Below are 22,752 nucleotides of genomic sequence, written 5' to 3'. Positions count from 1 at the left end.
CCTCTCCCTCCACCTGCCACTCATGCTCTCTCTCACTGACTCTCTCTCTCTCAAATAAATAAATAAAATCTTTTTAAAAGGTAAAATAATGTAAGCTATAAAAAAACAAAATCTTAAAAAAATGTAAGGTATATAACTAATAAAATACTGTATTGTTTATTTGAAAGCTGCTAATAATAAGTAGCTCTTAAAAGTTCTCTTCACAAGAAAAAATTTTTATAACTGTGTACAGTGAGAGATGTTTAGACTTATGTGATTATTTCATAATATATTCAAATATCATTATGTTGTACTCCTGAAACTAATGTTGTCAATTATAGTTTTTTTTAAAAGTGAATTAAAATACAGAAACATGAGAGAAGGGTGGGCTGACTTAAAGAAAAATACCAGGTAAATAAAAGCATGCAAATGTATCAAAAAGTGATGCATTAAAAAAAAAAAAAGAAAGAAAGAAATGTTTCATGAAGACAAGACTTTGGGAAACACTGCACTAAAAGAAACACAAAACTTTTCCCCCAAAAAGCCCATTTTTAATCATTTGACTGTGTACCTACGGATGCCAGAAATGTGCCTACCACATTTAAGGCTGCTCCCAGAAAACACCTAGTAGGTAAACACATACTTACATCTTCACTCACAAACTTCTCGTATTCCCCACTAAGCTTGTCTCGCATCTCGTACACATATTCTTCCACTGCATTCTTGGCATCATTCCTCTCCTTCTCCAGTTTATCCTGCATGATCATCTTACCCTGAGAACAGTATAAATTAGAAATTCAGACAACTCAGACAATATCCTCTTAAATACTAAGTCCTGTAATTATAAAAGTGGGAGAATCGGGCGCCTGGGTGGCTCAGTTGGTTAAGCGACTGCCTTCGGCTCAGGTCATGATCCTGGAGTCCCTGGATCGAGTCCCGCATCGGGCTCCCTGCTCAGTGGGGAGTCTGCTTCTCCCTCTGACCCTCCCCCTTCTCATGTGCTCTCTCTTTCTCTCTCTCTCAAATAAATAGAATCTTTTAAAAATAAATAAATAAATAAAAGTGGAGAATCCTTCTTCCCCCCCAAATCCTCTTAGTTCTGCAAATCATCCAAGAAAGAAGTGGAAGCACTGTCTCCAGTAAATTATGAAGATCAACTGTGAGTTCTGTGAGTGTGCTTAGAAAAAAACAGTAATAGAAGTATCAAGATTCAGAAACTCAAAAGCAAAATAAGGAAAAGAACTTAAAACAAGAGAACTTTAAGAAACTATTAGCTCCATGTTGTCATAAGGTGGTATATTCTGCTGTAGGATTACTATACAGTAATAAGAAAATCAAATGATTCACACAGTATAAATGTTACAGGTCTGTAAAACAAATCTAAGATCCAAGGGATATGTGATAAAAAAAAAAAAAAAACTTCAGAGACAACAATTAACTCAATAATTTGTGCACCAGGGTGCCAAACCTTGCATCACTCACGGTAACAAGAGTTCTCAACACTGACTTACAACAGGGGAAGGAACTAAATACACAAAACAGCACTACCATGAATGCTTTGATTTCTCCTACTGATCAACGTCCATGACCCAGCACCTCAAACATCCCAAGCTCCCAAGTGAACAAACACACACACGAACCCGAACATGAATGATACCACCCTAAACCAAAGACATAATGTCAAAGATGTCTTAACAGAGCTCCTAGCTATAGACACATAAAACTATAAAAGCATTTTGATATGACATGGGATTTGCCCTTGAAGTACCCAAAAATCTAAAATCACTCCCTTAAACTCCAAACAACTGAAAATGCATAAAAGGTCACTAGACAAAGAGTTTTAACACTATGGCCACTTTAATCTGTTAGCTTCTTGTTCTAAGAGATCTGAAATAACCACCTCATTTTCAATGTACAAGTTGAGCATCTCTCGGTCTATCTGCCACAACAGCTGATTCTCAATTGGCAGGTCCACGGTACTGGTCTTCACTTTTGCCTTCTTGGCTTGAGGTGGTTGGTCCATCTTTTTGTCTTTTGATCCAGCTTGAGAGGTCTGAAATAACAAGAAATCATTATTAACAAACACATATACAGACTATCTTAAACTTCCAAATGGGTCGTGTTTCAAGAGCTCTTTTTGGTTTTTTATTAGTTTGTTTTCTAATGATATAAATAACCTGGGATGACTACTTGTAATATCTAGAAAGTTAAAAACATCAATATTCTATGAGTAGTCAAATCCAAAGAGACAGAAAGTAACAGTGGGTGCCAGAGGCTGGGGGGAGGGAAAAGTGGGGCAATGGGGAGTTGCTGTTGAATGGGCACTTCACACTAGAAAGGCACCAGTTCTCAAGCCACCTCAATGAAGAAGCCTAAGTAGCAACCACCCCCTGAAATGCCCCACAGCCCCACAGCATGTGGTGGGAGAAGCAGCTCTCCTTTCTCCTCGCCAGCTCCCCACATACACATTGAGGAAGTACTTCTCTCTCACTCTGCTGCCCCCAGCCATACAACATGAAGGGTTTTCCACCCTGGAAAAGGCCTTTCCTTTTCCTCTCCCCATTATATTTTCTTTTTTGTAAGTATTTTCATAGCCAAATGGAAGTAATTAAACTTTATTAACTGATGTGAAAATGAGTAACAGACTGAAGCCATCTACGGGCTCTGCCAAACTTTTTTAAATGCCACCATCAGAAATACCTCACAAGGGCGCCTGGGTGGCTCAGTTGGTTAAGCGACTGCCTTCGGCTCAGGTCATGATCCTGGAGTCCCGGGATCGAGTCCCGCATCGGGCTCCCTGCTCGGCAGGGAGTCTGCTTCTCCCTCTGACCCTCCTCCCTCTCATGCTCTCTGTCTCTCATTCTCTCTCTCAAAATAAATAAATAAATAAAATCTTTTAAAAAAAAGAAATACCTCACAAAGTGAGACTATATATTGCAATGTCATAATTTGAAAGACAACTGACAATCTGACACCAAACTTAAACATGAAAACTTGGAAGTTAGAATTAAAAACAGGATTGTAAAGGATTTAAAAATGTTACATATTCATTTAAACAAATACTTGGGATAAATATACCACTTACACTATTTACAAAATACATGTAAATATTTTATTATTTAAAACACTATCTTGGGGCGCCTGGGTGGCTCAGTTGGTTAAGCGACTGCCTTCGGCTCAGGTCATGATCCTGGAGTCCCGGGATCGAGTCCCGCATCGGGCTCCCTGCTCGGCAGGGAGTCTGCTTCTCCCTCTGACCCTCCTCCCTCTCATGCTCTCTGTCTCTCATTCTCTCTGTCTCAAATAAATAAATAAAATCTTTAATTAATTAATTAATTAATTAATTAATAAAACACTATCTTTGGGGCACCTGGGTGGCTCAGCACGTTAAGTGTCTGCCTTTGGCTCAGTTCGTGATGCCAGGGTCCTGGGATCGAGCCCCACATCCGGCCCCCTGCTCGGCGGGAAGCCTGCTTCTCCCTCTCCCACTCCCCTTGCTTGTGTTCCCTCTCTGTGTCTGTCAAATAAATAAATGAAATCTTTAAAAAAATAAAAATAAAACAGGTTTGAACTGCAGAAGTCCATGTATATACAGAGTTTTGATAAATAACAGTACAGTACTGTAAACGTATTTTCTCTGCTTTATGATTTTCTTAGTAACATAATTTCTCTAGCTTACCTTACAGTAAGAATACAGTATTTAATACACATAACATACAGAACAGGAATTAATCAACTATTTGTGTTTTTCTGGTAAACAGAACAGTGAAGTTTTTGGGGAGTCAAGTTATATGCAGATTTTTTTTTTACTGCATAAGGGTCAGGACCCCTAACGTGCACACTGTTCAAGGGTCAACTGTGTAACTACCTTGTAAGATACAGTATCCCATGTATGTGAAGACATTACAAATCCTATTCTAAAACACAATTATACCTCCATTTCTTCAGACTCTGCCTTATTTTCTGCTGGCATCTGCTGCTGCTCTTCAGCATGTGGTTCCTCCTGGTCCACTTGCATCTTCTGAAAAACAGGTCACATCGAATCCCGAAGCTAGGAAATACTAATGGAAGACTAAGCAACCTTCATGACATACTGGCAAAATCCCATGGTATGGAATTCCTGATCAATTACCAGCCATCAGAACGCCTGGACTCAAATTCCAGCTAGGACACATGTTACCTATTAATATGGAAGTTTTCCTCTCTGGATCTCAGTTAATAAATCTGTACAATGGAGTAAACACCTGCCCTACCCTACCCGTATGTAAACAAGGGTGGCTGTGGAAATGCTTTGTAAACCACAGCAGTATTCATCTTAAAGGAGGGTGGCAATATTTAACGCAGTATTTCTGAAGAGAGCAGGAGTTTCTCCACGCTTCCTCATGAGTAAATTTCTCTCAAAAGTCTCAACATTTTCAAGCAGTTCTTAAATTAGTCTTTTCATCCTTACAAGTACAGCCACTGTGTGCATTAGGGGAGGTGAACACCTTGAAAATTCTGTTAAAAGAACAAAGCCTGGGGGCGCCTGGGTGGCTCAGCCAGTTGAGCTCCCAACTCTTGGTTTCAGCTCAGGTTATCATCTCATGGGTCATGGTTGGTTGAACCCCATGGCAGGCTCCCCGCTCAGTGGGGAGCCTACCTGAAGATTCTCTCCTGCTCTTCCCCCAACTCACGTGCATACGCGCGTGCTTTCCCTTGAATAAATAAATCCAACAACAAGAACAAAGCCTGACAATAATGACAAAGAAGGGAAAGTTTGTGGAGACCTGAATCACCAGCTTGCAATGTCTGCAGCTCATAAGAATGACCTCAGAGGCTTCTAAAAGTGATACCTGGGCCTTAACCCAGACCAACTCACTAAGACCTCTGGAGACTCAAACATTTGTAGTTTCATAAAGCTTGATTTTGATGCACAATAAGGATGAGACCAGGGCATGATTCCAATAAATGACTGTAAAATCAACTTATGAAAATAACCAAGACTCAAAGCATTCTTCAGTAATGAGAATCAAAAACAACTCAACTTGAGAAGTACACTGTCTGAAGAGAGAAGCCAAATTATATTCCATTTCTGTAAGAAAGACTGCATAAAGACCTTCTGCTAGGTCCCCCGTGCTAGCATAAGGGGACACAATGCAAACCCACTCTCAGCAGCTGTCACAAGGTTCCTCCCAACCCAGTCAATTTGTTAGAATTTCTAGACAAGTCACCGGTACACCATCATAAATGGTCTAAAATGGTCTAAAATGTCCAGATTACCTCTTCCTCCTTTGCATTCTGATCTGTTTCCATCGGTTCCTCATTTTCCTCAAACTTAAGCACTTCCACTAGAGATGCACTGGACACACTGAAGATGCCATGGACGTTTACTCGAACCTTGACTTTCACTTTTGAACTGGAGCCATCAGACTGAGGAGTGACTTTCTGAACTAAAAACTGAGCTACGGACATACGAAACAAAAGAGAACACATAACCTGAGAGGACGAATTCAAACATGAATATATGCCCATACGGCCGGGTTATGCCCATTTCTCAGTGACAGGTCAAGTAATCTTACTAAATCATTAGATTTCTCCTCCTTCTCTCATAAATAGTCAAACTCTCAGTACCTTGTCCCGATTAAGGACTCACACATCTCCTAACCCTCCAAACATTTTCTCACCTCTGGTCCCTTATTCCAATTCATCTTTATATGCCACTGCCAGGGAAGTTCCTAAACTGATGCCACTTATCCTCTACTGAAAAAACCCTAGTGATTCCATACTGCTTCTGTCATTTATCAAGAAATTGCCATACATCAAGAGTCAATTACTACACCAGAGTTCTACTTACGTTTTTTAATTTACAAAACATGAATTCTCATTCTTATTCCCATTTTACAAATGAGGAAAACAGAGTAGGCTAACTTTCCCACAGCTTCTAAGTGCCATTCAGGATATTCCTAATACTTCTAATACTTTACTCGTGTATTCTAAGTCTGTAATGATCATGTAATTCTGGTTTCTCTCTCACCTAGTGTAATTTCCAGATTATAAGAACTTCTGAGGATCTGTGAAGATTCTAGCCAACATGGCTCCATAACCTAGGATACTGACATAACTATTTTCTAATCATTTTCTGTGTACATCTTATAACTCTGTGTTAGGGTGAAAATTGAGTTTAACTCCTTTTTAGTGTCTATGTATTATCACATTATGCACAAGGTATACCCACTATGTGCATTAACCAAGAAATACTGCCCACACAACAGAGATCCAATTAAATAGTAACCATCCTGCTAGTAGTGAAATGGTCACAAGCCTGGAAGAGGTTTTTTGCGTGGGATTTACAATACCAAATTTCAGATTATACTTGCTAGCTCCCAGTTCTCCCAAGTACATAATTTTTCTTTTTTTTAAGTCTCCAATTCTACTTACCTATACCAGGATCTGGATAGGGCAAATCCTGCAGGGAACTATAATAGGCCTCAAGAGTGAAAGGTTCCTTTCTATAAAATGTGAGTACTTTAGAGAAAGGAGCAGAATGATTTTTTGTAAAGACTTCACAGTCACTAGATGGAGGAAAAAGACAAAAACACACAAATTTAAGATATTCCTGAACACTTTTACCAACTTATTGTACATCTGTAATTATGGTGTGGCTCTAGTTACTCTTCTCATGCTCTCTCATCTGGCATCATTTCCAGGATATAAGAGGTTCCAAGGAAAAAGAAACTTACATATACATCTATAGATATATATAAAGTCCGTTTCAAGGAATATAAATATATTTGAATAAGTATGTCAAAGGCACCAATTACTTCAGCAGGATCAATTATAGTAAACTAAGTAAGGACACAGATTTATTCTCAAGACTAAAGTTAAGGCATCACTTTGCTTCATGCACTGTAATGAAATGTTACAGATCTGCAGAAGTTGAAATGGAGGGCAATATTTTACTCAGACTTAACACTAAGTTAACTGTAAGTATAAAAATAATTAATAAATGTTATTACCTTGACCCTTCTTCAGCTGGAGAATTCCATCTCAGAGATATGGGATATGGTACTACATCAGTGATAGAAAATTCTCTGACTTTGAAAGCGGGCGATAAGATTGCACACTGGAATAATAATTTTTAAAAATTCCATATGACAAGTACAGACATTATGAACTGTTATTATGAGACCTATAAATAATAACTTCAAAAAACCACCATCAACGGTTTTTAAGTGTTTACATTAAGTGGTTTTAAAAACTTTCAGATTAACTATTATCTAGCCATTACTTTTCATTTTTCCATGAACTCAAACCTTACTTAATTTATGTACAATGCTACTTCATATATAGACAACAGATAATGTGCCAAATTCTAGTAGTATTTCAGGCTTACCTATGTTTCTAGTAAATTAATTCAGCTTATTCCATGTGATAGAGTACAATTCCATTTATCAACACCACCTCTGATATCCATTGTAAAACTAAAATTTTAGAATCTTACACCTAGAGATCATCCTAAGCTATCCTCAGATTATTAGCTAGATATAGAAAACCAATGCCATCTTGGCACAATGACCTATAAATGGATGGCTACCTGTGAAAGAAAGCTCACCTGCAATGCACAGCCTCGAGTGACAGCTTCATCAGCATTTAGTGTTGTACTAAGCTCTTTACCAAAAAATTTGCTGATCTTCTCTTTCAATGCAGGGATTCGTGTCGCGCCACCAACTATCTCCACTGCATAAATATCTTCTTTCTTTAACTCTATTTTAAAATGATTAAAAAAGACACTGAGATGAAAACAACCTTTAAATTAGTACTTTACAATGAAATAAAAGAGCAATATAACATCTTAACACAACAAAATAACTTAGATTCCTAACAAAACCCTGCCACTCTTTCACCCCCTCACCACCACCACCACCACCACCCACACACACACACACACACACACACATACACACACACACCCCTGCAGCATCTGAAAACAAGTAGAGTATGTTCTGATGCACCAGGGGCAGTGCGGCACAATATTGGGACTTAAGAGGACAGGGCCATGAATACTAAATGCCCTACAGCGTAGAGAGCCCATAATCTCTGAAACAGTCCCACGTAAAAAAATTGCTGAAACATCAATAGTTAAGCTAGCCACAAGGAAAATAAGAGGGCCTTGAAATACTGAGTTACCCCTGACATGGCATGAAAGAAAAAAGTATTCAAAGCACACCTAGCCCCACCAGCACTCTACCCAGAGCATAGGCATTGGTCAGATTATTAACACAGGTACAGCTTCGTCCTAACATAAGTAAAGAAGGTGCACACCAAAGCTCTTCCATCACTCATAGAATACTCCTAACACCACCTGGTTTCCTGGTCACATTTTATGCAACAAATACTGATGGTATGCTGAGCAGGGCTATTTAAAGAAATGGGCTATCCCAGTATGGAAAGATCATGCCAGTTTGCCTAATCACTCTGATTTAAGAGCTGACCTTTGTCAAGATGACAGTACATCTCAACACTCTGAAATACTTAGCAACCAACACAACAGTGGACTCCAAGTGAAAGTATGCTGAAGGTTTTAGGAAAATTAGTGATATATTACTAAATCAAATATCTACTTTTAGTTAGAGATAAAATTAAAGCATCCTGTTAAAATAACTATGTGGTTATCACATCCTCCCTTGGCTGTATTTCTCAGTAAAACATTCAAACAGAAAAGCCTATACAAGTACTACAAAGCAACAAAGCAAAAGACAATTTTTACCACTATGAAATAAATGGGATGTTTATATCCATCTGGGTCTGAATTAGCTTTCTTGACAAAGTATTAGATTTCCCTGGACACCATTATCAAAAGAGGTGGGGGCAGGAGGCGGGGGTCCTCCAGAGAAAAGACAGACATAAAAAGAAGCTTAATATAGCAATGAAGTAGTGGTATATACAATGAAAATTTGTGTAACTTAAAAAAAAAAAAAGTAAAACAACATTTTCCAAAAAGCCATGATTATACAAACAATTCAGTCACAGTAATACTTACTGGCTTGTTCCAAAACACTACGAAGTGGTGGCTCCACTCTAGCTAAGAGATCATCGCACATCTCCAGAAATTTGCCCCTATGAAAAAAACAGCAATAGGTTTAAATCATATTCCACTTTTACGGGGGGGGGGGGCGGCGATGGCTATAATCAAAAAGGCAGATAATAACAAGTATTGGCAAAAATGTAGAGAAACTGGATCCCTCATACATTCCTGGTAAGAATATAAAATGGTGTGGCCATTTTGGAAAAGAATTTGGCAGTTCGGGGCGCCTGGGTGGCCCAGTTGGTTAAGCGACTGCCTTCGGCTCAGGTCATGATCCTGGAGTCCTAGGATCGAGTCCCGTGCATCAGGCTCCCTGCTGGGCGGGGAGTCTGCTTCTCCCTCTGACCCTTCCCTCTCTCATGCTCTCTCATTTTCGCTCTCTCAAATAAACAAATAAATAAAATCTTTAAAAAAAAAAAGGGGGGGGTGCCTGGGTGGCTCAGATGGTTAAGCGTCTGCCTTCAGCTCAGGTCATGATCCCAGAGTCCTGGGATCGAGTCCCGCATCGGGCTCCCTGCTCAGCGGGGAGCCTGCCTCTCTCTCTCTGTCTCTCTCTGTCTCTTATGAATAAATAAATAAAATCTTTAAAAAAAAAAAAAAGAATTTGGCAGTCCTTCAAAGTGTTAAACGCAGCGTTACCATATGACCCAGCAATTCCACTCTAGGTATATAACCAGAAGAATTGAAAACATACATCCACACAAAAACTTGCACATAAATGTTCTTCACAACAGCATTACAACAGCCAAAAAAGTGGGAAAAAAACCTAATTCCTATCAAGTAACATTCAGGAATAAAAAGGATGAATACAGTAAGAGAGACTGATAAATGTTAAAACATGGATAAACTTTTAAAAAATTATGCAAGCTGAAAGAAACCAATCAAAAAAGAGCACGTATTATATGACTCCACTTATATGAAATGTTCAGAATAGGTAAATCCCGAGAGACAGAAAATAGATTAATGGCTCCCTAGGGCTGGAGTAGGAAGAACAGATGATGAAAGACAGCTCACGGGTACAATTTTTTTTCTTTTTTTTTTTCTTCTTTAATACACTTTTTTATATCAGTTTTAGGTTTACAGAGAAATAAAATGAATGTACAGAGAATTCCCACATACCCCTCACTTACCCTCCTCCCCCAGTTCCCCTATTAACATCCTGCATGACTGTGATCACATTTCTAACAGGTGCTGAGCCAATACCACCACATGACAGTATAAATCAGGGCTCCACAGACATCTGACACAAATGTATAATGATAAGTATCCAGCTTGATGGTATCACATGGAATAGTTTCACTGCCCTAAAAATCCTATGCTCCACCTATTCATCCCTCTCTCCCCCTGAAGCCCTGCCAACCATTGATGTTTTCACAGCCTCCATCGTTCTGCCTTTTCCCAAATGTCATATAGTTGAAATCAAACAGTATGTAACTTTTTCAAACTGGCTTCTTTTGCTTACAATTATGCATTTAGGGTTCCTCCAAGTCTTTTTATACCTTGATAACTCATTCAGGGTTTTTTTTATGAGATGATGAAAATATTCTATAACTGGGTTGTGGGGATGGTTGCCCAATTTTGTGAATATACTAAAAAGCACTGACCAGACTCTTCACAAGTGTGATTTTTATGAATTCTATCTCTGAGGTACAAAATGAACACACACAAATGGCAAAAATTTAAGACCACCTATACCAATACTGGTGAGGATATAAAACTAAAACTCTTACATGTTGGTGAGACTTTGAGTTTTTTTCCCTAACAGCAAAAAAAAAAAACTGGAAAAAGCTAGTGTTCACCAAGAGGAGAAAACAATAAACCTACAACGGCACACTAGTCAGCAATACACACGAAGGAACAAATGACAGATACAACAACTCAATGAATGTCCAATTTTATACTGAGCAAAACAAGCCTTACACAAGACTACATACTGGATGGCTACATTTCTAAGAAGTCCTGGAACAGGCAATTTTCATCTCTGACCCCTTAAAATGAAAAGTTCCTGAGGGTGAAGGCCCAGGGAAACATTTCCAGAGATGATGCACTGTCTCCTGAGAAAGGTATTATTACTCCATTGTCAAAACTCAGCAAAGGGAACACTTCAAACTTGAGTATGTCATTATATAAAAATAAAACAAAAACTATAAAACAGTGAATTCTGATTAATATGCATACTTTGGGGGACGCCTAGGTGGCTCAGTCGTTGAGTGTCTGCCTTCAGGTCAGGTCATGATCCCAGGGTCCTGGGACCGAGCCCCGCATCAGGCTTCTTGCACAGGGGGAAGGCTGCTTCTCCCCCTCCCGCTCCCCCTGCTTGTGTTCCATCTCTCTCTGTCAAATAAATAAAATCTTTAAAAAAAAAATGTGCATACTTTGGTATTTGGGGAGAAGTATACAGATGGATGTCTGCAATTTAGTTTGAGGTGCATCAAAAAACAGAACTGGTGGATAGACAGAAGGATGGATAGATGAACAGGTACAGTTAATGTTATAAATAGAATCCAAGTGGCAGGATAGGGATGTTCACTATAAAATTCTTTGTTTTGCTGCATATTTGAAAATGTCCATCATAAAAAAATGAAAAGACTCCTGCAGAGAGAAGTCTTGAAAGATGGCAACAGCAGTAGTAAAGGCTTTTTCTTTCTTTTTTAAAATTTGTTTGGAAAACTAATTCCCACAACTATAAAATTCACCTATTTAAAATGTATAATTAAATGGCTTTTAGTATATTCAGAGCTGTGCAACCATCATAATCAATTTTAAAACACTTCTGTCACCATTAACCATTATTCCCCTGACCCCCTCACCTACCCCTCAGCCCTAGGCACCCACTCATGCTGGACATTCCATATAAGTAGAATTATACAAAATGCAGTCCTTTGCAACTGGCTTCTTTCACCTGGCGTAAAGTTGCCAAGGTTCTTCCATGTTATAAGCATGTATCTGTACCACATTTTTTTAATTGCCTAATAATATTCCATTGTATGGACATACCACATTTTGCTCATCCATTTTGGTAGTTAACGGACATTGGTGTTGTTTCCATTTTTTGGCTATTAGGAATAGTGCTGCTATGACCACTCATGTATGAATTTTTATGTGCACATGTTTTATTACTCTTGAATGCATACCAAGGAATGGAACTGCTGAATCATATGGTAACTCTAGGTGTAACCTATTTTAAACAACTGCTGAACTGTTTACAAAATGGCTACACCATTTTAGACTGCCACCAGCAGTGTATAATTATTTCTCGGCATCCTCTTCAAGGCTTTTGACAACAGTAATCCTGGTGGGTGTGAACTGTTTTGTCACTGTGGTTTTGATTTGCATTTCCCTAACGGCTAATGATGTTGAGCATCTTCTCATACCCCTAACTGGCCATTTCTGTATCTACTTTGAAGAAGTATCTATTCAGATCTTTTGCCCATTTTTTAATTGCACTGTCATTTTATTATTCAACTGTAATCGTCTTTATATATTCTGGATACAAACAGTATAGTTTTTTAATCTCTTCATATCCTGTCAAATAAATACACAGAGCAACCCATTAACACCTACAAGAAAAAGAAGTAACACAGTATCCTCCACAAACGCCAAAATACAAACGGGTAAAGAAAAACCACCAATAATTATACAATTCCTACAAAGTATCAGTATCTGTGCAAAAGGAAACAGAGGAAAACAGGACATATAAGGGGCCTGAAAAAATAACCAAAAGTCAGCAGGCCAATTTGAAAACAGCAGATAAAGTCAGGAGTGGTTGGCACACTCCAGAACAAGAGAACATAAAAAAGGTCCTCGATACGGTACATTAAGAACCATGCTGAATAGGAACCAATAAACTCTCTATAGTAACCAAGTTAAAAGTTTCCTTCAAGAAAAAAGGGCCACGATGAGGAAAAACTGCTGATAAAATCCAAACCAAAGAGAACAACACTGGAGACAAAGGAAGATAGAATAAAGGAAAACAGAAAGTTAAGAAGCCACATTTTTAAAATATTTCATAAAAACAAAAGAGGGCACTATCGAGCAGTGAATTCAGAAAAACTCAACACACTCCAGTCTAAAAGTTGAGAATACTAAAAAAAGAGGGGGCAGGGGGATGCCTAGGTGCCTCCGTCGGTTGACGGTCTGACTCTTGGTTTTAGTTCAGGTCATGATCTCAGGGTCGTGAGAAGCAGACCCGCAGCAGCCCTAAGCTCTGCAGGGAGTCTGCTTAAAGATTCTCTCCTTCTCCCTCTGCCTCTCTCCGCAATGACACTCTCTGGCACACTCTCTCTCCTAAGTAAATCTTTTTCAAAAAAAAGTTCAGGAGGGGCGCCTGGGTGGCTCATTCATTAAGCGTCTGCCTTTGGCTCAGGTCATGATCTCAGGGTCCTGGGATTGAGTCCCACATAGGCATCAGGCTCCCTGCTCGGCGGGGAGCCTGCTTCTCCCTCTCCCACTCCCCCTGCTTGTGTTCCCTCTCTACCTGTCTCTCTCTCTCTCTCTCTCTCTAATAAATAAATAAAATCTTTAATAAAAAAAGTTAAAATTAAAAAAAATAAAAAAATTTTTGAAAGTTCAGGAATATTATAGATTTCACATAAAATGAGACTAGGCAGGGGCACCTAGCTGGCTCAGTCAGTACAGCATGTGACTCTTGATCTTGAGGTCATAGGTTGAGCCCCACCGTAGAGTTTACTTAAAATAAAAGAAAAAGGGCACTGGGATGGCTCAGTTGGTTAAGTCGCTGCCTTCGGACTCCAGTCATGATCCCAGGGTCCTGGGATGGAGCCTCACATTGGGCTCCTTGCTCAGCAGGAGTCTGCTTCTCCCTCTCCTTCTGCCCCTCCCCCCCCACTTGTCCCCTCTCTCTCTCAAATAAAATCTTAAATAAATTAATTAAATAAAAAACAAACAAAAAAATGAGACTAGACAAATCCACTGAGACAAAAAGTAGACTGGTAATTGCTTAGGGTTAGTGTGGGAGTAATGGAGAGGACTGCTAATGGATATACAAGGTTTCTTTTTGGCCTGATGAACACATTCCAAAATTAGATCATGGTCCTTGTTGCACAACCTTGTAAATATACTGAAACCACCACTGAATTGTACATTTTAAAGTTTGACACATTTTATGGTATATGAATTGTATCTCAATGAAAAAATGATACAGAAATGAAAGAACAGAATTCGAAAAACTAAGAATTAGAATAAAAAAATAAAAGAAAAGAGTATTAGAAATGAAAAATAACCTAGAAATGACACAAGGACAAACACCCCAAATAGTGGCATAAAGGGATGAATGGAAAGAGAATGACAAATATAGACCATAGTCAAGAAAAGATCCAACATACTTACATAAGAGTTTTGAAAGAATAAAATCAAAGTACAAGAACAGAACAAGTACTGAATGATGTAATTCAAAAAAAACTTCCTTGGTATTTAAATAGCTGTGAAACTACATACCAAAAACACACACTGCATACCTGGGAAAAACTGAACAAAAGCAACCAGCAACAAAACCCTATTACTCTGGTAAATTAGACTTTCAAGAAAAAAAAAATATATATATATACATACATATATATACATATATATATATGTATATGCAGGCATCTAGCAAAAAAAAATAAAAGTAACTGAAAAGTATACTGTCACAATTAGACAGCAATGCTATATGCCGAAAGAGTATTCTTACTCCATTTAAGATAATCAAGGAAAGGGGCACCCAGCTGGCTCAGTCAGGGGAGCATGCAACTCTTGATCTCAGGGTTTTAAGTTATGCGACCCTTGATCTCAAGGTTGTAAGTTTGAGCCCCACACTGGGTAAAGAGATTACTTAAAAATAAAATCCTTAAAGAAATAAGATAATCAAGGAAAGAATACGAGCTAAGGTTATGTTCTATCCAACCAGGTATAAATGTGGAAAACGGCCATCAACATGCAAGAACTGTACAGGGTTCACATGTGCCATTTTTTAAAAATCTATTAGAATATCCTTCCAACAATCAAAATGATGAAGACACACTAACATAAAGCAGCAGTAAATAACAAGCCTCAGCAAGGATGTGGTGAAATTGAAACCCTTATACATTGCTGGTCAGAATGTAAAATGGTCCAAATGCTGAGGAAAATAAACTGGCAATTCCTCAAAAAACTAAGCACAGAATTAGCATATGACTCAGCAAATCCACTCCTACATTTATCCAAGAACTGAAAACAAAATAGTCAAAATAATACTTATTCATGAATAGTCATAGAAGCACTACTCATGATAGCTAAAAGGTAGAAACAACCTAAAGGTCCATCAGTTGATGAAAGGATAAAAAAAAAAAAAAAAACGTGATGTTATCCATACAAAAAGATTATTTGCCATAAAAAGCAAAAAAGTACTAATACGTGCTACAATGTGAATGAACCTAGAAAACCTTATGTTAAAGAGGTCAGACACAAACGAAGCAAAACACAGTTATAATGCCATTTATATGAAACATCCAGAATAGGTAAATCCAGAGAGAGATAAAAAAAAAAGTAGTGGTTGCCAGGTACAAGATGCAGAGAACTGCTTAATGGTTATGACATTTTATTTTGGAGTGATGAAAATGTTTTGTCACTAGATAGAGGTGGTCACTGCACAACAATGTGAATGTACTAAAAATGCCAGAGTCTTTCACTTTAAAATGGTATGAGAGCACCTGGGTGGCTCAGTCGGTTAAGCATCTGCCTTTAGCTAGGGTCATGATCCCAGGGTCCTGGGATCGAGTCCCACGTGGGGGTCCCTGCCCAGCAGGGAGCCTGCTTCTCCCTCTCCCCTGCTCATGCTCTCTCTGGCCATCTCTCTCTCTCTCAAATAAGTAAATAAAATCTTCTAGGGCGCCTGGGTGGCTCAGTTGGTTAAGCGACTGCCTTCGGCTCAGGTCATGATCCTGGAGTCCCGGGATCGAGTCCCACATCAGGCTCCCTGCTGGGCGGGGAGCCTGCTTCTCCCTCTGACCCTCCCCCCTCTCATGTGCTCTCTCATTCTCTCTCTCTCAAATAAATAAATAAAATCTTTAAAAAAAAAAATCTTCTAAAAATAATAAAAATATAAATAAAATGATATGTGAATTTTACCTCAAAAGTTAATTAGAAAAAAGGCTTCAATGTCAGAAAAAATCCGGTTTCATTAGTTTAAAAAAAAAAAAAAAAAACTGCTGGTGAGCATTATAGACTATATGAAGACTATAAACTAGAGCACAGGATAGGACAGCTTTGCACTCAATGTACACAAAGCACAACTGTTTAAAAAAAAAAAAAACAGCACACACGTTTTCAGTTTTTAAAAAGTACAAACTACTTACAAGAGTCTACTTGGTTGTGATTATCATGAAACATTCCACTAAATTTCTGAGGGACACACTGGTACTAGCCTACCCCCCCGTCTCCCTAACAAATACACACACAACTGCTGCTTAATAAGAATGAAAATGCTCACTTTCAAGTGGAGAGGAAAGAGGACTACCAATGTGGTTACTAGGCACATTAATATAATTCCAATTCCATCTCAATTTTTTGAGGGTAACTGAGGCCATACTTCCCCAAGCAAGTCATCAATTGTGACTAAATTTTTACCAGGAGAGTTCACATCCTTAAGAACTTACCACTCTCATCATCCAAGCAACCCAAGAGAAAACAGTAACATTCTGGGTGTTTCTGAGGATAGTCATGAAATGTCAATTACCCAGAATTCTTGCAGCACTGTACAAAGAGACCTACTGCCCACAAGTGACCCTGATCTACCCAAGAACACCAATTTCTGAATCAACAACTAAATAAAACTCAATACTATTCAGCATTAAAGCACCTTGCCCTCATTTTTTTTAAAACTACTAACTCACATGTAATACATACACCTGTCAACTTACTGGAATAATCAGAACAAAAAGATCAGTCTACAATATTAGAATAATCAAACCAAACTTCACATAAAAAGCAGGATCCTGAATGGTCTCTAATTTTTACCCACAGAAGTTATCTTTATAGTAACGATGATAATTTCAACATTTGTAGCAGCCATGATAATTTCAACATTTAACTAAATAAATGCTAATAGAAGTGGAGAAAAATCACAGTTCAGTTTAACATCAAAATACTGGTCTGGTTACCTATTCATAGTCCCAGATACATCAACATCATTCATAAAACATTCGATGCTCAAAGGGAGGTCTGAAGCATTTGCACTCATCAATTTCTTGAGTTTCTCACACTCTTGAGACAGTCGTAATAATGCACGGATTTTAGATTTTATGTCTAGTTTGTATTTCTTCCCAAATTCTTCACAGAAGTGATTTACTAACACCTCATCAAATTTTCTGCCTCCCAGTGTTGTGTCAAATGCAGTGGCCAGAACCTTAAGAAAAAAGATGATAATTAATTCAAAAATAAACCAATCAATTTAATATTTTATCATGATATATATTTAACTGGTAAATTATGAGTGGGCACATTAAGGTTGAAACAAGGCAATGTTGTACCTGTCATTTTATCACTGTGAAAAGAGACACTATAATCTCCAATTTACAGATGATGGCTACAGGCCCAGACAGGTCAGATAATCTGCAGGTCACAAAGCTAGTATGTGGCAGAAGTGCAATTCAAAACCCAATCCCCTCAATTCCAAAATCCAAGGCCTTTCTACTATTCCCTTCTGACTGCAAACTAAAATTACATAAACAAGGCCAAATGCACTAACATGTCATTACACCGTTCTGGTCTTATCACTATCACAAAACTATGAATAATAGCAAAGCCCTACCTCAATGCAGTTTACTACCAGGAAACATTCTAGAAGCTTAATTCACAGCAACTTGTAGAAGTCTCATTAGTTTTGATTATCCATTACCCAAATCTTGAGCAGATTAGAAGCAAACTAGATCTAATCCAATTCAATAATAGAAGGTAGGCTAAATAAATTATTACATTCTTTTTTATTTTATTTTATTTTATTTTTTTTTTTTTTAAGATTTTATTTATTTATTTGAGAGAGAGAATGAGACAGAGAGAGAGAGCATGAGATGCGGGAGGATCAGAGGGAGAAGCAGACTCCCTGCTGAGCAGGAAGCCCGATGCGGGACTCGATCCAGGGACTCCAGGATCACGACCTGAGCCGAAGGCAGTCGCTTAACCAACTGAGCCACCCAGGCGCCCTTTATTTTATTTTTTTAAAGATTTTATTTATTTATTCGTGAAAGACATAGAGAGAGAGGCAGAGGGAGAAGCAGGCTCCCTGCAGAGCAGGGAACCCAATGCGGGACTCAATCCCAGGACCATCATGACCTGAGCCGAAGACAGATGCTTAACCGAATGAGCCACCCAGGTTACCCAATGATTACATTCTTATGAAAAAATCAAATCAATAAAAACCAATTTCTTCAAAGATGTTAAATGTCATGGGGAAATCTTAATATATTAAGCGAAGAAAAAAAAACAGGACACAGAACTGATTATAGTCTAATTCTAATTTTGTTTTCTTCAAAACACTAAAATGAAATACAGCATCCTGTTCATAGTAGTAACATTGTGAATGCTTTTTCTTTCCATATAAATGTCTTCCAAGCTGGGAGTGTTTTCATAATGAGTGTTTTTAGAATTAAATTTTAATTATAATTGCAAAACTGACAGACGACAGGAGATAATAAAGGACAATTTTGGTGGCGGGGAAAAAGGCAACTAATCACAAATATACATCACTTTGACCCAAAGCCAAAGCTCAATTATGGCCAGTAGCTTCTGTTTAAAAAGGTAAGGGGTGCCTGGGTGGCTTAGTCAGTTAAGTGTCTGCCTTCGGCTCAGGTCATGATCCCGGGGTCCTGGGATGGAGCCCCACATCGTGCTCCTTGTTCAGTAGGGAGCCTGCTTCTCCCTCTCTCTCTGCCCGCTGCTCCCCCTGCTTGTGCGCGCTCTCTCTCTGTCAAATAAATAAAATATTAAAAAATGGAAAAAAAAGCCCTAGAAACAATATAAATCAGAACATAAAGTGAAACCAAGTCTAGTTTTCAAAATAAAAAGACTGTAACAAACAGGGTCTCAAAATACCCTCCAAACCTAACGAATACTTATTGTGAGACAGTCCCGCCCCCCCAATCCCCAAATTTGAAGGAGAAAGGCAACTGAAACCTCGGCACAAAGAACCCTGATACACAACCCTAGTAACTACAGCTAACACTCAAAAACTCATTGGTTCTTAAGCAAATTGCAGATAAAATCGGCTAGAGAACTGATTTTATATCCCATTGGGTAACTGCCATATCGGGGCAAATTCAAATGTGACCATGTTGACTCTCTGGCCTTCCTTGCCTTAAACAGTGCTAGACTTCTCTGTGTAAAAGTGCTTTCTCCAGAGTTCTAAGATTTCCAGAATCTAGAATATCACTCTCAGTCTGGTTTCTTTTTGGCCATCCAAGTTTTAGTCCCCACACTCTTTTCCCAAACACTCAAAACCTTAAGATCAAGAATACAATACCTTTGTCATCTCTTCAATCCTCAGTGTAAAAAAATTCACAAAGGGACTACATATTAAGGAATCCTAATAAGCCTGCAGGGTAAGCATTATCTTCTGCAAATTACAGATTAGAAAAATAAGGATCAGGAATCTTAAGAGCTTGTTCCTCAAGGTCTATGCTTTTTGCTTCACACCATGCCAACTCTTGATAAACTACAGCTTCTACCCTACTTCTACATACCTAGTTCTAGTTTAGATGGCTCATACCAAGCTTCCATTAATGAAACAAAATTCTTTAAGTTATTTTTTCAACTGTCTCCCATAAATTCCTCATTACCATACATTTGTAATAAAGTTTTCCAGAAATAATATACTTACTTTAAGTTTTCCTCTATTAAACGCACATACAGAAACTTGATAAGAAGAATGCCCCATGTCTACAAAAACTACATTTCGTGGTTTCTCTTCTAGGGCAGGAAGATCTTGCTTATAGATTCCATAGGCAAGAGCAACTAGTAAGAAAACAATGAAATTCAATGTAACATTATCATTTAAATAGTACATTTAAAATACACTTTAAGTAAAAAAAAAAAAATTTATACAGTGAATAGGACTGCATCACATGCTATGTTTTACAAAAAATCAAATTCTTCATATGCTTTGCATAATTTATTCATGAGGAACAGTTACTTCAAAGAATTAAATGCTGACATTCACTTAGACCTCCTTAGTGTTTACAATTTCTACTTCCAATGACTTCGGCAATTTTTCCCAACCACTTCCCCCACTTTTCCAAACATATTTTCCAGGATTTCTTTCTTCTGCACCATCTCAACATTCCCACATATCTCTCCCTGAGATGTTGCTTTATAGTTTACAGCCCATTAAAGGGCTGGAGAAAAGGTAGATCTTTAAACTGACACACTGTGAATGCACAATAATTGTGTTACTTTCCAAACGAGGATGATTATGTACCAATGTAAGGGCTATGTGGATAAAGAAAAAGCATTGGTCAGATGAATTCTTTATGTGTGACACGGTATCCAAAAACACTATGGCACATAGGTGTAAGTGCTGCAAGCAAAATAAAGAACAAGAAACCCCAGAGTTTTAAAAGATGGCAGAACCTTCAAGATTCACCAAGTCACAGATGCTAACAGTCCCTGTTACCTGCAGTTGTTTCATTCATTAATCGCAGGCAATTAAGGCCAGCAATTTGTGTTGCATCCATCACTGATCGTCTTTCTGCATCAGTATAGAAACAAGGAACCTACAAAAAAATGTACAAGTTTCCTATATTAGGGAGTCTTCATTTATTTTTTTTATTTAAAGATTTTAAGATTTTTTTTTTTTTTAAAGATTTTATTTATTTATTTGAGACAGAGAGAATGAGAGACAGAGAGCATGAGAGGGAGGAGGGTCAGAGGGAGAAGCAGACTCCCCGCCGAGCAGGGAGCCCGATGCGGGACTCGATCCCGGGACTCCAGGATCATGGCCTGAGCCGAAGGCAGTCGCTTAACCAACTGAGCCACCCAGGCGCCCAAGGGAGTCTTCATTTAAAATACACCTCCCAGGGGCGCCTGGGTGGCTCAGTTGTTAAGCATCTGCCTTCGGCTCAGGTCATGATCCCAAGGTCCTAGGATCAAGCCCCGCATCTGGCTCCCTGCTCCGCGGGAAGCCTGTTTCTCCCTGCCCTAGTCCTCCTGCTTGTGTTCCCTCTCTCGCTGTGTCTCTCTCTGTCAAATAAATAAATAAAATCTTTAAAAATAAATAAATAAATAAAATACACCTCCCAAAACACAGTAAAATCCAGAAATGCCCTCAAATACCTACAGCAATTTATTCCTTATATGATCAAGGAAGTATTTCAAACCAGTATGGAAAAGTTAGAATATTCATTAAGTAGTGTTGGAACAAATGGATAACCATACAGAGAAAAAATTAGGTACCATCCCTACTGCACACCTCATACCAAAATATATTTCAAATCAAAGATTTAACAGTTAAAAAAAAAAGATGAGTACCAGAAGGAAAGGGGGTCTTTACCATCAGAGGGAAGAAATTCTGTAAATCTAACACAAAATACAGAAGAAAAAAAGGAGGAGAAAAGATCAATATATTTGAATAGCAATGTAACAGGACAGACGGTAACTACACTTGTGGTGAACAGAGCATAATGTATAAACTTGTCAAATCACTTAAGGTGTACACCTGAAACTAATGTAACATTGTATGTCAACTATAAACAAAACAATTTTTATAAAGATCAATATATTTGATTCATAAAAATTCTAATGACCAAATGCAGAAAATATTTGCAACTCATAACATAAAATGATAGAGCTAATCTAGTATACATGCAGAACTACAAATCAAAATGTAGACCAATAAACTCAAAATGAGCATAGAATAGGAATGTTTTACAGAAAAGAAATACAGAAGGGCTCTTAAATTTAAAAATGTTCTCAACTTCACCTAAAGAATAAAACATTAAAATCACACTTTCTTTTTTTTTTTTTTTTTTAAGATTTATTTATTCATTTGACAGAGAGAGACACAGCAAGAGAGGGAACACAAGCAGGGGGAGTGGGAGAGGGAGAAGCAGGCTTCCCGCCAAGCAGGGAGCCTGACGTGGTGCTCGATCCCAGGACCCTGGGATCATGACCTGAGCCGAAGGCAGATGCTTAACGACTGAGCCACCCAGGCGTCCCTCACAAACACTTTGATAGCATTATTCACCTATTAGAGAATCAGCTAACACCCCAATAACGTGTGCTGGTGAGACTGCTGTCCAACAAGTTCTCTTATACACTGCAAGTGAAAGTGTGAGTACGAATTCTTTAAAAGGCAATTAAACAAGTGTGGTTAAAATTACAAATACACAGGACACCTGGGAGGCTTAGATGGTTAAGCATCTGCTTTCGGCTCAGCTCAGGTCATGATCCCAGGGTCCTGGGATCAAGCCCTGATTCGGGCTCCTTACTCATAGGGCAGTCTGCTTCTCCCTCTACTTGTGCTCTCAATCTGACAAATAAGTAAATAAAATCTTAAAAAAAAAAAAATTACAAATACACATATCCTTTGTCCCAGCAATTGTACTTCTAGGACTCAAACCTATAAATCCTACAAACTTATCACATAAGAGCAAAATCTTATCTGTTCAAGTTTATTCACAGCAAAAAATTTTTTTTTATTCTTTACAATTTAAAAAAAAAAACTGGAAGGGCGCACCTGGGTG

The 22,752-nt window shown here is 38.3% G+C and overlaps 1 protein-coding gene across 1 annotated transcript in view; it reads right to left on the bottom strand.

Moving 5' to 3' along the window:
• HSPA4 (heat shock protein family A (Hsp70) member 4) overlaps positions 1–22,752 on the bottom strand; it is a 47,323-nt gene that overhangs the window by 4,636 nt on the left and 19,935 nt on the right. Inside the window, exons 5-15 of the mRNA XM_045892588.3 lie at positions 20,685–20,784; positions 19,893–20,026; positions 17,179–17,423; positions 8,999–9,075; positions 7,571–7,722; positions 6,975–7,081; positions 6,397–6,530; positions 5,239–5,420; positions 3,914–4,000; positions 1,880–2,032; positions 627–752 (exon numbers count right to left, since the gene is read on the bottom strand). Coding sequence (XP_045748544.2) covers positions 627–752; positions 1,880–2,032; positions 3,914–4,000; positions 5,239–5,420; positions 6,397–6,530; positions 6,975–7,081; positions 7,571–7,722; positions 8,999–9,075; positions 17,179–17,423; positions 19,893–20,026; positions 20,685–20,784 — 1,497 coding nt within the window. The remainder of the gene's footprint in view (positions 1–626; positions 753–1,879; positions 2,033–3,913; positions 4,001–5,238; positions 5,421–6,396; positions 6,531–6,974; positions 7,082–7,570; positions 7,723–8,998; positions 9,076–17,178; positions 17,424–19,892; positions 20,027–20,684; positions 20,785–22,752) is intronic.

Source organism: Mirounga angustirostris, unplaced genomic scaffold (genome assembly GCF_029215605.1).
Source record: "Mirounga angustirostris isolate CCGP_5_RB_7025 unplaced genomic scaffold, mMirAng1.0.hap1 SCAF_7, whole genome shotgun sequence".
Taxonomy (NCBI): domain Eukaryota; kingdom Metazoa; phylum Chordata; class Mammalia; order Carnivora; family Phocidae; genus Mirounga; species Mirounga angustirostris.
This window is presented reverse-complemented; position numbering and strand designations above follow the sequence as displayed.